This window comes from Monodon monoceros, unplaced genomic scaffold (assembly GCF_005190385.1).
Source record: "Monodon monoceros isolate NGI ecotype Baffin Bay Population unplaced genomic scaffold, NGI_Narwhal_1 Super_Scaffold_4, whole genome shotgun sequence".
NCBI lineage: Eukaryota > Metazoa > Chordata > Mammalia > Artiodactyla > Monodontidae > Monodon > Monodon monoceros.
The window spans coordinates 11845930-11860140 of record NW_021703781.1 but is presented as its reverse complement, the minus strand read 5'-3'; the positions used below and the strand labels follow the sequence as shown (position 1 = coordinate 11860140).

The 14211-nt window shown below is 35.9% G+C and overlaps 1 protein-coding gene across 5 annotated transcripts in view; it reads left to right on the top strand.

The window, feature by feature from the left end:
• Positions 1-14211, top strand: part of ANK3 (ankyrin 3) — a 677213-nt gene that overhangs the window by 639882 nt on the left and 23120 nt on the right. For 4 of the 5 annotated variants that reach the window (XM_029244863.1, XM_029244862.1, XM_029244864.1 and 1 more), the window contains 6 exons: positions 162-236; positions 3758-3889; positions 4788-4931; positions 7579-7887; positions 8167-8257; positions 10738-11116. In XM_029244863.1, coding sequence (XP_029100696.1) covers positions 162-236; positions 3758-3889; positions 4788-4931; positions 7579-7887; positions 8167-8257; positions 10738-11116 — 1130 coding nt within the window. Of the gene's footprint in view, positions 1-161; positions 237-3757; positions 3890-4787; positions 4932-7578; positions 8258-10737; positions 11117-14211 lie in introns of all 5 variants that reach the window. The other variant, XM_029244867.1, reaches the window with a different exon arrangement.

Below are 14211 nucleotides of genomic sequence, written 5' to 3'. Positions count from 1 at the left end.
AGTCATGTGAAAAGAGAAGTGTTCATGTAGGTGATTAGGACACATTTAAGTGTACAGTGTTAGCAGTAGTCTCTCTGTAAAATCTGAATACTGCTAAAAGCAATTTTCCAGTATCGTGTCTTTCTTGATGATTATTTTAATTAAGAAATTGTAAATCGTAGGTCCACAGAGTCCATGTGAACGGACAGATATCAGGATGGCAATAGTAGCCGATCACCTGGGACTTAGTTGGACAGGTAAGTGTGTATACACCTGAATGAAACAAACAGTTTCTTAATTTGTCTTTTTCACAAGCAGTTTATCATTAAAAACAAAAAGCAATGAGTAAAATACATTTTTATCACTTGTAATTCTATCTACCCAGAGTTAATTATAGTATACTGTGTTTTTCAAAACTTTTCTATGCACATACCCTAAAGAATAGACATTTAAATCTTATTTTACCTTAAATTTAAGCACTTTCTTCACAATGCCATTTCTGGTAATATGGGATAACCTTTTACCTAATAGCAAATTTATTTTGTGGCATATAGGAAAACGTAGCTAAGGCCTATGGTTTTCAAATAATCCAAAAATTTTAGCTATGGTTTATGCCCTTAGATCAGCTCTCTTAGGCAATAGTTCAACTAATCCATGCCTAGGTTTCACAAGTCTTAATCATTCATGAGTCACTGTCACAATTTTTACGATATACACATATTATTTGCATGCTTATTGAGCTGATACTTTTAAGCGGGCTCACTTTTACGCTCAAAGATTTATTTAAAAGGAACTCTTATGTCATTTTGATAATGGAAAACAAGGATCATGTTCAATAACTATATAAACAAGAAAACAAAGGATGAGAGTTAAGCTTAAATTTTGAATTAAAATTGAAAAAAATAGGATACAGGTGAATGAATCTATTCAATTTACAAAAATAGTTGAGCTCTGTGAAATGAATGAAACTTTTTATAATCAGGGTGTAGAAGAGGAATTTTTGGCTTGATTTCACTTCATTAAAGATGAAGATAAGGCTCTGTGTCAACTGGACAATACTGCTTTGTAGTTTTTTTTGTTTTTTTTGTTTTTTTTGCGGTATGCGGGCCTCTCACTGTTGTGGCCTCCCTCTCCCGTTGTGGAGCACAGGCTCCGGACGCGCAGGCTCAGCGGCCATGGCTCACGGGCCCAGCCGCTCCGAGGCATGTGGGATCCCCCCGGACCAGGGCACGAACCCGTATCCCCTGCATCGGCAGGCGGACTCTCAACCACTGCGCCACCAGGGAAGCCCCTGCTTTGTAGTTTTGATGTTAACTGGGCCCCCCAAATCCTACTTCACATGAATCAGAGAAATTTTAAGTTTTATAGGTTGAGTGTATTTTTTTTTAATGCACAGCCAAAAAACAACAGTTACATATAAATAAATGTTAATTATTGTCCTATTTAAAGTCATCTTGCATACTATCAGCGACATACATTCTCTACTCAGGGAAACAATTATCTAGGCTATCAGAATGGACAACATGAAACTAGATCATGGCACAAAAGGTCATTTACATTTATTTCCTTCGAATGCCCTGAATCCCAGGCCTTCCCCACCCTCCGCATATTAAGGCCTCCTCTCTCCTTCCGCCCAGCCCTGCCCTCAGGCACACTGCTACTGACCTGGCCTAATGGAGCTCTTAAGAAACAGTGGGTCTGAGTAATCCTCTGCAGACTGTTGAGAGTTAACAGTAATTCATTATGTTTAAGTATTTCTGAACATAAAATTAATAATAGTATTATATTTTAACAGTGGACACTGTAACCTGAAAATATCCTGGAGCGAATGTTGATTTTGTGTATTATTTACCCATAACTATTAGATTATTTTCTTTAAGCAAAACCAGTCCTTAGTTTGTCAGAGTAAACTCTTGGAGAATATGTGACATAAGAACAGCGAGAGGGCTTCCCTGGTGGCGCAGTGGTTGAGAGTCCGCCTGCCGAAGCAGGGGACACAGGTTCGTGCCCCGGTCCGGGAGGATCCCACATGCCGCGGAGCGGCTGGGCCCGTGAGCCATGGCCGCTGAGCCTGCGCGTCCGGAGCCTGTGCTCCGCAGCGGGAGAGGCCACAGCAGTGAGAGGCCCGCGTACCGCAAAAAAAAAAGAATAGCGAGACAAAGTCATAAAACTGTAAAATTCTTAGTGACAATGAGTCTCTAGACAAAGGATATGGTTTGGTCACGAGGGCAGGAAGGATTACTGCCCTTAAAACACAAAGAGATAAGGCACTTAAAAAAAATTAACTTTTCTAATTCATATTACTATATGCTCAATGAAGATTATTAGGAAAATTAGCATTTAGAAAAACAAAATTTAAATCCATCCCTCAGAACCGCTGTTAACAAGCAACTTAATGTACTTTGGTGGTTTTTTTTTTAAAATAAAAAGCTTTTAAAATGTTATATACACAATGTAATTTTCTGCTTTTTTATTTACTTTCTGATCTTGGTTTTAATGGACAAATAACATCCAAGAGCCATACTTTACAATGGTGTTTTGCTGTTGGTCACAATGCACTTAGTGAGTCATGAAATCAATTCATGCTTTGTTTTTGTTTTTAAAAGGAAAAGAAAATGTCTGTCTATCACATATAGTAAGGTTATTTTGCTCCATAAAGATGTGGTTTCATTTATATAAGCATCATGATATACAATGTATTTCTAACTGTGGGCTGTGATCACTTTGCCAGCCACTGCATTACATTAATTAACTTCTCTCCTTTTATTCAACACATGCTTTGTTTTCAATTTTTCAGTAGTACAAGCCTACAGTGAGCATTCATGTATGTAAATAATTGTGTACAACCCTATGTACTCTGACCATAGATTTCTAGGAGTGAAATCAGTTGGTCAAAGGATACAGACATTTTTGAGCCTCTGAATACATTTTGCCAAACTGCTGGAAATGGTTCTTAAGCAGGATAGAGTCGTCCAATTCCTTTTCCATGGATTTTTTTTCCCATTTCTTACTTTTTATAATCATTTAAGGTAATAAACACCTGACACATCTTTTTTAAATGTACAAAAAATATACAGTGAAAAGTAAGTCTCCTTCTCACCTTTGACTCCCAAGTTTAACTCTCCCAAGGCAACTACGCATATCATATGTATCCTTCCAAAGACACACTCTGCATTTACAAGATTGAGTGTATGGTTATATACACTTAGCTGGACAGAAAGCTTATCTCCCTTTTATTTTTTACACAAGTGACAGCATATCATAGACAATGATCTGGCTTGGAGTCATCATTTAACCTCCCAAGTGGCACTGATGAAACTTGAAGGCATATAGAATAGAGTATTATGTGAGTAAAAGATCTACTTCATGGAGGTTGCCGAGAGAAAACTCTACTGGCTCCTCTTGTGCCATGTTTATGAATTGTATATCCCTACGTATCTTGTATGAAGTTTGCTCAAATTGCAGACAGTAATTTGGCTGAGTTAAAAGAATCTAGAAACATCCTCTTTGAACAGAGCAAGAATCTTTATAAAATAATCTCCAAAGGGAATCTGATTATAACCAAGGAATTATCTTAGGAGAGATAAGTCACAGCCTGTATATTATCAGTCTTTTCCTGTGAAATCAAGTATATAAAGATTAATGCCCAAGGCTGTACTTGGGTTTTACTATAAAATCCTTTCCTTTTTTGGGGGGGGGCAGTTGAGCATTACTTTTATGAAATATATGTGATAAAATTACAATATGAAATCTTAGTAACTCCTTTTCTTTTCTACAGAACTGGCAAGGGAACTGAATTTTTCAGTGGATGAAATCAATCAAATACGTGTGGAAAATCCAAATTCTTTAATTTCTCAAAGCTTCATGTTATTAAAAAAATGGGTTACCAGAGACGGAAAAAATGCTACAAGTATGCTGAAATTATATTACTTTAACTTGCAAAATTGCATATGTCTAATATTTCAGATAAGCCTACCGTTAATAAAATCACAGTGATCATAAAGTAATGGCAAGCCTTTTGAAGTTATACTTGTTTAATTTTGTGCGTCTTTAGGAAGCTTTTTAGGAAGCAAGTAGTAGGGGCTTTTTGGCATTTTGTCTATATTTGCATTTTTTGCATTTTTCTCTGTGACCATCAAAAATGAAAATATAATTCTAGCTGTTCAGTCATGGGGCGGTAGCGGGAAACAATGTGAAGTTACTGCTGTGGCCAGAAATGGATGTGCAGGGAGATAATAGAGAAAAGGATAGGATCAAATCATTTTATCCAGCCTGGTCTGTGATGGCAGAGAACTCCCCAGTATTCCTGGGTTTTGTGTGGTTTAGGTGGTGGTAGGGGAGTGGTGCTATACTGTGACAAATGCCAACCCATAACGATGTGGAATCAGTTACTGGGGGTTTGCCTGGGTCGGCCTGACCTTAGTAAGTCATTAATGCTAAGCATCAAACATAAGGGTGACCTATTCTGACAGTCTAACAGGAGAGGAATGTGTTTATTAGATCCCCTTATAACTAACGGGAGTCTCGCTGTCTTGAGGCCTATCTGCTCTGCGCCTTACAGAGACGGAACGAATGTGGCTGTCATCACACACGGCTTCACAAAATGATTCTTAAGACCCTAACGTATCTTCCCTGGAGCAGCGAGCTTTCTGAGCCCTCTGGGTAGTGAATATTGCAGAGGTGCAGTGAGGCGGGACTAAGACGCTAGGAGGGTCAAGAGAGCCATGCCTTTGTGTGGGTATTGTGATGACTTAGAAGAAAATCATTTAATTGGGTTTTCAACCTTTTTTTTTTCCCTCCTCTTTCAGCTGATGCCTTAACTGCGGTCTTGACAAAAATTAATCGAATAGATATAGTGACTCTGCTGGAAGGACCAATATTTGATTACGGCAATATCTCAGGCACCAGAAGTTTTGCAGATGAGAATAATGTTTTCCATGACCCTGTGGATGGTAACTGAACTTAGTGTTCACATTTACTTAATCATTTGATAAAATCTGAAAGTGCGGTAGGACAAGGCAGTCACGTAAAACCAACTAAATTATGATTTGCTTGACTTACTTTCTCATTTTCACGGCACATTCTCTGCCAGAGTCTGCCAACAAACACCCTGATAGAACAAACTTGATAAATGTCTCTGTTATATAAAATACAAATAATGAAGTATATAAAGGCATAAGTTAACTGAAAGAGTTGGTATCTCAAATGTTTTATATGACCAAATGGAAGAAAATTTAATATCTAGAGAATATGTTGCTTTTGTCATTTTTATATTAACCTAAAAAACTAGGGAACTCTTTTATTCCTATTTAGGTAAAACCGAGTTGTGGGCTGTTATACAAATTGTTAGGTAAAATGGTTAATTACTGTTTGAGAACAAGTATTTAAGCATGTACTGAAAGAGACGAATGTATCACTCAAACAGGTGTTTTCGTTATTTAGCATTATTTTAACTTCATATGCTGCCATTTTTTTGTTTGGAAAAAACACTACTTGACCCATCGTATATAAAAGGTAGCGTAATTTCTAATTCAATGAGCATAGATGTCGCTAATAACATAATAATTCCTCTTTTACATTAGCTTAATTTATATGATAATAGTGTCATTTTTCCTTCATTATGTAAATTGGGGCTTTTTTCAACAAAGTATTAAGAAAAGTATGACAAATATCTTACTATGTTTTTCAAGATGTTCATAAATGGAAATTTATTCCTATAATGAATTTTGAGTACAAAAATGTTGATGCTATGGAGGCAAGAAGAGGAGCTAGGGACATTTTTCTACTATTTCAATTTTTTTTTAATATGGTGATTTTTTTTCCATTTTTAAACAGCAAAGTTAGACCACCAATAATCAATAACTTATAATTCTGCATATGTGACAAAACATCTCAAATTCTTAGAAAGTTTCTGCTCACTAAAGTCAACAGAAAATTTAAAGTGTACCTTGTTATCCCCATAACATTAAACATGTGGGTAATAATGTCAAAAGTGGTTTCTTTTTAAGCTTATAAATATCACAGAACCTGGAAAAATGCTCTCTTCAAGGCCCTGTCTTATATGTGAGGCCATATATTGATGACCAAACTCTCTGTGCACAAGATAAAGACAGACCAGTATTATATCAAATTTTGGGTTTTTGCCAAGTTTATAGAATATTTTAATATTCTTTACTGGGAAACTTTTTTAAGAAAAGTAGTTTTAACAAACAAGATGATCAGAAAGCAATGGAAGTATTCAATGGAATTGAAAGTTTCATTTAACATTTTAAAATCAGAGTATCATTAAATAAATCTACAAGGGCTTTTTGTTGCTACATCTTAATATTTTATATTCTCTATTTTTAAAATTCTTAGGGAAATTTATGTTTATGAAGTAAATTTTACTTGTGCAGATTATAAACCTCATGTAGTCTTAGACAAATTTTCAACATTCTGGTTTATGGGTGACCATAACAGAAAAATGTTCACGTACCTATAGTAATTTGAATTTACAACCAAAGCTAAGTTGGTATTTATCTTGGACTGATGGAAAACTTAGGCTTTAGTTTTTTAGACCAATAAGTCAGAAAGTGTGCCTGGTTGCCTTTTTGTTCCGGTCTCTCCTCTTCGTTGAACTTTTGTGAAACTTCCTTTCCTCACCATGACCAGACCATTGTTGACTTTTCTCTCTGCTGAAGGAGAAAAAGAACTCCCTTAGTCCACGCAGCAAAGTTTAAAACAAGGCAATTTCTCCCTCCTTCCCCTTTGTGTAGGCTGGTTAGTAAACTTCTGTTGTTTCATAGCATTGTCATGAATATTCAGAGGGCTCTCTGTAAAATGGCTTTCCTCCTGTCTCTGTTGTGTATCATTTCTTTTTTCTCTTTATTTGATTCATGCTTCTGAGTGGACCCCTACCACCAAGTTCACCAAGACTTCCATGCGTACACAACCCTTTCATCTCTGTCACATTATGACACCTGAAGAGTTTACATGGAGTCTTTTCTACTTTATCTGCTTTTTAAATCCTTTTCCTAACATCTTTTTAGATTTTTTTCCCAGTACTACTGCTCTAAAATCTAATGGTCATTTCTTTCCAAAGATTAAATTCATTTTTCTTTGCTGTAAATTTCATGGGAAATAAGTTAAGAATTAAGAGTTGGGTAGCATCACTCTTATGTACAGTTCTTAAAATAAGTTATAAGTAATTAATTATAAAAATTGGTTTCTTGTGGCTTGCTGTATTCAGTCCACCACAATGTGGATTTTGCATGCTAAAAGTAGAAAGATATTAATTTGGCCATGCAATAAATGTATCTTACGTAATGACAGCTAACTTTATATTGGATCAAACTTGTGTATTTAAGTTACTGTATTAAAATTACCAAAATCGATAAACAATTTATATCTTAATTAACTAGTATTCTATTTTATTGTAGCTTGCACTAGTCTTTTATTTCATTGTATTACATATACTTGAACTGTACCAATAAATTTATCAACATTATTCTGTAATTCATCACACATTTTCATACCTAATATAATTTAAGTCATTCCATGTGTTTTTGTTTGATGTGCTCTAATTCATTCCAGTCAGTCCAAATGTACTGTCTTCCATAGGTTATCCTCCCCTTCAAGTGGAACTGGAAACTCCCACAGGGTTGCACTACACACCACCCACCCCTTTCCAGCAAGATGATTATTTTAGTGATCTCTCTAGCATAGAATCTCCCCTTAGAACCCCCAGTAGACTGAGTGATGGGGTAGTGCCTTCCCAGGGAAACGTAGAGCATTCAGCAGACGGACCTCCAGTCGTAACTGCAGAAGACACGTCCTTGGAAGAGAGCAGACTTGAAGACTCAATGCCTTTGACAGAAATACCTGAAGCAGTGGATGTACATGAGAGCCAGTTGGAGAATGTATGTCTGAGTGAGTATCCTCAATACCTCGGAAGGATGGCTGGGGTCCCAAAAGATGTTAAACCAGCAGAGCCATTGGAACAGACTAGAAAAGTAGGAGTGAGCTCTGAGCAGCAAGAGAAAGGAAAATCTGGTCCTGATGAGGAGATGACGGAAGAAAAACTCAAATCTCTATTTGAGGATATTCAACTTGAAGAAGGAGTAGAGTCTGAGGAGATGACAGAAGAAAAAGTACAGGCTATTCTTAAACGTGTTCAGCAAGCAGAACTGGAAATGTCTTCAATTACAGGTTGGCAGAATGAGACATCAAGTGGAAACCTAGAGTCCCCTGCTCAAGCTCGAAGAATAACTGGTGGGTTACTAGATCGACTGGATGACAGGTATGGCTCTGGGTCAGAAAAAGGAAAGTGAAATGCAGGTTACATGTTAATAGTTTGTTTTCTTTCTTTATTTTTTGGCTGTGCCATGCAGCTTGTGGGATCTTAGTTCCCTGGCCAGGGATCGAACCTGGGCCCTTGGCAGTGAAAGCATGGAGTCCTAACCACTGGACTGCCAGGGAATTCCAGTAGTTTGTTTTAAATGTATGCTTTTTAGCAATTACTGTTTTTCTAAATTACCATTCCAATTTCAGGATAATACATGCTTTAAAGGTTAGTTCATTCTGCTAATCTGGAGAGGGAAAGTTACATTAAACTCAAATATAATTCTTAAAACTACTGATAATTAGCTGAAGTAAAATGCAAAAAGTTATACACATGCTAAAGATTAATACATTTTCTTTACTTTAGAAGGTTACTCTTTTCTACTTTATTACCTGTAGTATTATTCTTTTCACATAGCCAGAAATTAATGCTCATTTAAAATAATGTAATAAATAGAATTCTGTCTTTTAGAAATATAAGCATTTCTATTGTTTCCTGACTTCAAACATAAATGTGCTTATTATACAAAATTTTAAAATACAGATTTAAAAAATCAATACAATGCCATCATCTAGCAATAACCACCACTAAAATTTTGGTGAATTTCTTTTACATACGTGTTCTTAAATGTCACAGAAGAATGCAGAGAAGCACAAAAGTCATCTATCCTTATCATACTAAGAAAAACTAACACTGTATATATCCTTCCTTTTTTCTACATGAATATTTTATATAATTTGCAATATGGCATATGTAATTCTTTACCCCCAAATAATATGGGCATGATAGAAATTTGTTTATAACCAAAATAATTCCCTAATCATGAATCTGGTTCTTTTTACAGTGATCTTCCTCTAGGAGGGTAAGAGCTAGTGTCCTTGAGACACTGGTTCAAACCCCACCACCATTAGGTTTGCACTTTTCGACTTGATTAATTTCTAAGCTCTAAGAACGCCACTGTAATTGGCTTTAAAAATAAGAATACTACTACTTTCCTCAAACAGGTTTATAGATTGAAAAAGAAAGCCTGTAGCATGCCTACCCAATGACTGGTACAAACAGTATCTCAGTGATAGCTGGCATTATTTTATTTATGCACACATAAAATATATTTTACTCCAGTGGTAACTAGTGATAAACCTCAGTTCTTTTCATACAACTTATTTTATAACCATGTTTAATATTTTCATATTGCTGATAAGCTTCTTGCTCAATGAAAATTCCCAAAGAGGGAGGTGACAACATTTGCAAAGAGTTCGCAAAACTCCCTTTGAAGAATGGGAGCATCAATGAATTCTATGTTCAGCCTACAGAATAGAGTATGGAGACAAGAAATAGTACTAATTTTGATGTCTAGGTTCAGATAGAATCACATAATTTATAGTTGCATAACAGGAAATTAGATATAGCTAGGAGTTATAGTTATCGTACAGGGTCTTCACAGTATGCTGGGACTGTTTGTCCTTAAACATCCAGAATAGGATGTGCTATTAATATTTTTTGATAAAGGTGTTTAATCAGAATTTGATTTATAAGGATACGCACATACATATACATAGTACATATATTGTACATAGAAAACATTGCACTAGTTTTATTGCCTTCGGAATTCTACAGGTAATAAGCAAAGGTGCTAATAAAAACAATATACAAAAAAAACCCAATATACAAACTATAAAATAAAGTAAAAGTCTATATTGAAACTAGTAAAAATTAGAGACCAATTTAAAAGAAAGTAATGGAAGAGAAAGATTTTTAAGAGTCAAAAGGAAAACAGTCCTCACAGGTAGTAGAAGCAGCAGGTGAGCATCCACACCCTTATCACCAGAGAGAGTCAGCAGAGGTCAGGAGTGGAGAAAGATGAGAACCCAAGTAAGGTTCTCACGGTTCTTCCACGGTGGGAAAAGCATGACGGTAGGATTCACAATTGGAAACACATACAAAGACTGGAACATAGGGTTCTTGAGGATGCCAGAGCTCTCATCACAGGAATTCATTTTGTTCTTTGTCATCAGTTTTTTCACTGGCACTAGAAAAGCATTTTGAGATCTCCTCCTCTTTTAGATTGGTGGGTCTGGAACTCTGGGTATGTCCATGAACCTCTCAGGATTACTTTTTAAAAGATACAGAATCCAAGGAGCTGTATCAGTACAATTAAACAAAACAAAAGAAAAACAGTGACAGCATAGCCAGCCAGCTAGTTTGGGAGTTGGAGTGAAGAGGATGCCTGGAGCCTGTGTATCATCTCCTCACCCCACACCCACACCCACAACAGGCCCTCACAGTTTGAAATCTCATGACCAGATTTTTCATGCGTTTCTACTGTATGTCTTTCTTTAAAAGTAGTTAAAAACACGGCTGTTGAAAATTTAGAGCTTCTGAAGCCCATTTGCAGCCATATGTTACCATTATAAATTTCCACATCTTCTCTATTGCAGCCCTGACCAGTGTAGAGATTCCATTACCTCGTATCTCAAAGGGGAACCTGGAAAATTTGAAGCAAATGGAAGCCATGCAGAAGTCACTCCAGAAGCAAAGACAAAATCTTACTTTTCAGAATCCCAAAATGATATAGGGAAACAGAGTGCAAAGGAAACTCTGAAACCAAAAATACAAGGTTCTGGTCGTGTTGATGAACCAGCATCATCACTAGCGGCATATCAGAAAGCTCTAGAAGAAACCAGCAAGTTTGTCATAGAAGAGCCTAAACCCTGTGTGCCTGTCAGTATGAAAAAGATGAGTAGGACTACTCCTGCAGATGGCAAGCCAAGGCTTAACCTCCATGAAGAAGAGGGATCCAATGGGTCTGAGCAAAAGGTACGTCATCTAGTTTTCCACTGTGCTGTCATTTAAGCTGAAAGTACTGACGCTTCGATTCTTTTATAATCTTGTAGCACTGGGCCCAGTGTTCGTTACTACTTCCAGATTATCAATGTGTGATTGAAAATTGTAATACTAATAATGGGGGTAAAGAAAGTAATGAGTAAAATATATGCTATTTGTCATCCCTTCTTTCATTGGGTAGAAAAAAGGAATAAACATCTTCTTAGGCATTTTTCAGGAGGGAAAAGAATACAGCGATGTTAAGTAAGTAGCTTAAGGTCCAGTTTTAATTTTGTCTGGGACTTAGGTTTCCTCACTCCCAACCTAGTCTTCTTTCTTGAGGATGGAGGATAATTATCCTGACCCTTTCTGGTTCTTTTGCACAATCTAAAGAGTCACTAGCATTGACCCATCTAAGAGTTCTATCCTATAAGGTCTGTTGCCTGAAAGGGTGTTTTAAAAATTGAAGAAACACAGTTCCCAAGCCTAAAATGAGGTGGGTATACTACTGTTGGTTGACGGCATTTAGAAATGCAACATTAAAAGTATCATTTTAATTATTTTTATATCTAAGTTGATAATTATCTTAATATTTGTTTTTAATAATTTAAAAAACCTTACTGTCATATAATTATTTGCTTGCTTTTTGTACTTATATGTTTTTGTGCCACCATCTAATAGATTTCATTATTCTTTGAGGGTAAACATTTTTAGATATTAAAAAATTTTTAATTGAAATTATGATTCATAGATGGATATAAGAAAATTAAGATCAGTTCTGTTTCCTATATTTTTGACTGCTTTTTGCTCTCTCAATTTTTGTGTCTTTTCAGAAAGAACTATGCAGTAGAAATAGACTGAGAGTTATACATCTTTGGAATAGTAGTACTTGAAGTTTTCCCTAAAACATCTAGTTTACTTAAGATCTTCTACAGTGTTTTGGGTAGAAAAAAAAAGAAACAAATTTTTTGTAAAATAATGAGCCCATGACTAATTTGAGGTTTACGAAAATTTAGTAAACTCCTAATCCCTCAGGAGCTAATTATCAGCTTATTAACTAATCATATCCTTTCCTTTTCCCTCCTGCAGGCTATTTTTTGGATCACTTTCCTGCTTGTTAGGAGGGAAAGTGAGAGGAAATAAAATCCTCAGGACTTTCTTTCATTTCCTTCCTGACAAGTCTGTTCTGAGTATTGCTTTCTGCCTTCTAGTTAACTCGTAGCATGTTTAAGCAATATGACTTTGGATGGAATGTTCCCTTTTAAAATGAGCCTGCAAAATATAGGGAGGAGCAGTAACATAGTGATGTTTTAACTATGAGAGTGTATTGTGCAAAAACCTATTAAAAATCGATAGGGAAGTTCTGAAATATGTAAGTAAGCATTTCGACGGCATACATGTGCCTACATATTGCCCATTGGGGAAGCTTGGAGAAGGCATAAAGAGGATTTGAAAAAGAAAGTCTTAACCCTGAATGGAAATGCAGCTGAATTCATCAGTAATGGAAAATAATTAGTTGTTAGAAAATGTTTTCGAGATTTCTTATAAATGAGTTTGTGCCTTCCGCATTGGTCACTGGTCCTACTCCAATGCATAAAGGCTTCAGGAGCATAGCAATTCATAGTGAAGTTAAAGCTTCTGGAATATAAAAGTCTGACCTCACAAGAAATTCGAAGATGTCCAGGATGTATTTTTTTGTGGCTAGACCATAGTACAATAGTAATCAACTAGGTCGTTGGATGTATGATCTCAGAAAACAGCCCCCTTTTTGTCCCCTGAAAAATCAGGTCAAAAGTCCGGGTGCAGCTCTTAAACGGATGACTGCCTGCTGTTACAAGGTAAAAATCTTGCTGCTTTCCACCTCTTTACATGGCGCAACCCATGGCAAGGAGTACTGAGAAAATTCCATTTGGTCTCCTAGTTACCCTCTGTGCCATTGCATAGAGAATTCTCTAAAAGGAATCCTGGTCAAGATTCTACTACCATCTTCTCTCTACCCTTCACCTTAAGACTGGCAGAGACTCCATGGAGAAAATGGAAACAAACATTAGCCACATGGCCACTTTTTCTTTATGTGAGGGGCTGGTCTCAGATGACTCTTGATAGGATTATAATTGACATCTAGGTTTGTTGTCAGTGTTTGCATTAACATATGTTCTTCTGCTTTTAAATGTTTCAAGTGAAAAACCTTTCCCCAGTCTAGGATTCTGGGTATGGATAATTCAGAGTGAGTTTTCTCTTCTGCCTCATCTAATCTGTTAATTGCTAAATGTTGATTAGTAGTTCTTTTGCAATCTGAATTCGTCTTACCTTTTTCTGCTTTTCTGAGCCATTGTAGGGCCTCCTTTCACAATATTTAGGTCATTCTAAGTGTCCTGAATGTATGGTCCTTTTCTAAAACAATTTTAAAGTAATGGGGAATTTAGTAGCCAGTATCTTTGCAAGGAGTAAGAAACTTGAAAACTATTTCCTTTTGATACCATATTATTCAGTAGGGCATTTTGTTCAGATGAAATTTCCTACAAAGTTAAGGTTGATATTACTATAACATTTAAAAATATTTGGTAAGTTTACCTTTGGTGAAGAATGGCCTACTTTATTATCTATTTGACTAACATTTCATTAATAATTTTTGCTAAGACTTACACCTCCTGTAACAATTTTACTTATTTTTTTTCCTATTTTTACCAATTCTGCCATTGATTTTTCCAATGGATATTAACTACAGTTTCTATCTCTGGGACTGTCAGATTTGGGGTAACTAGTACACTTAGAAAATAAAATACTAGAATTGTTTTCAGAACTCCAACACTAAAATTTAGAAATAAAATTATTCAGTGTATACTCTTGACCATGATATTTAAGTAGAAGCTGAAGATAATTTTCCCTTTGACTTACGAACTGTTTATCACTTGGTAGTTTTTCCTTATTCCTATCCTTATTTCCTAAAAAGTAATACTTTGTGTAATTACTGTATTCTTACCTGTACTATATTCTTGTCTGTGCAATGTTGTTTCTATTCTAATTTCATATCAGTTCTTTAAAATAAGACCTCAGGCTTTCAAATCTTTTACATTCCTCATTTGAAT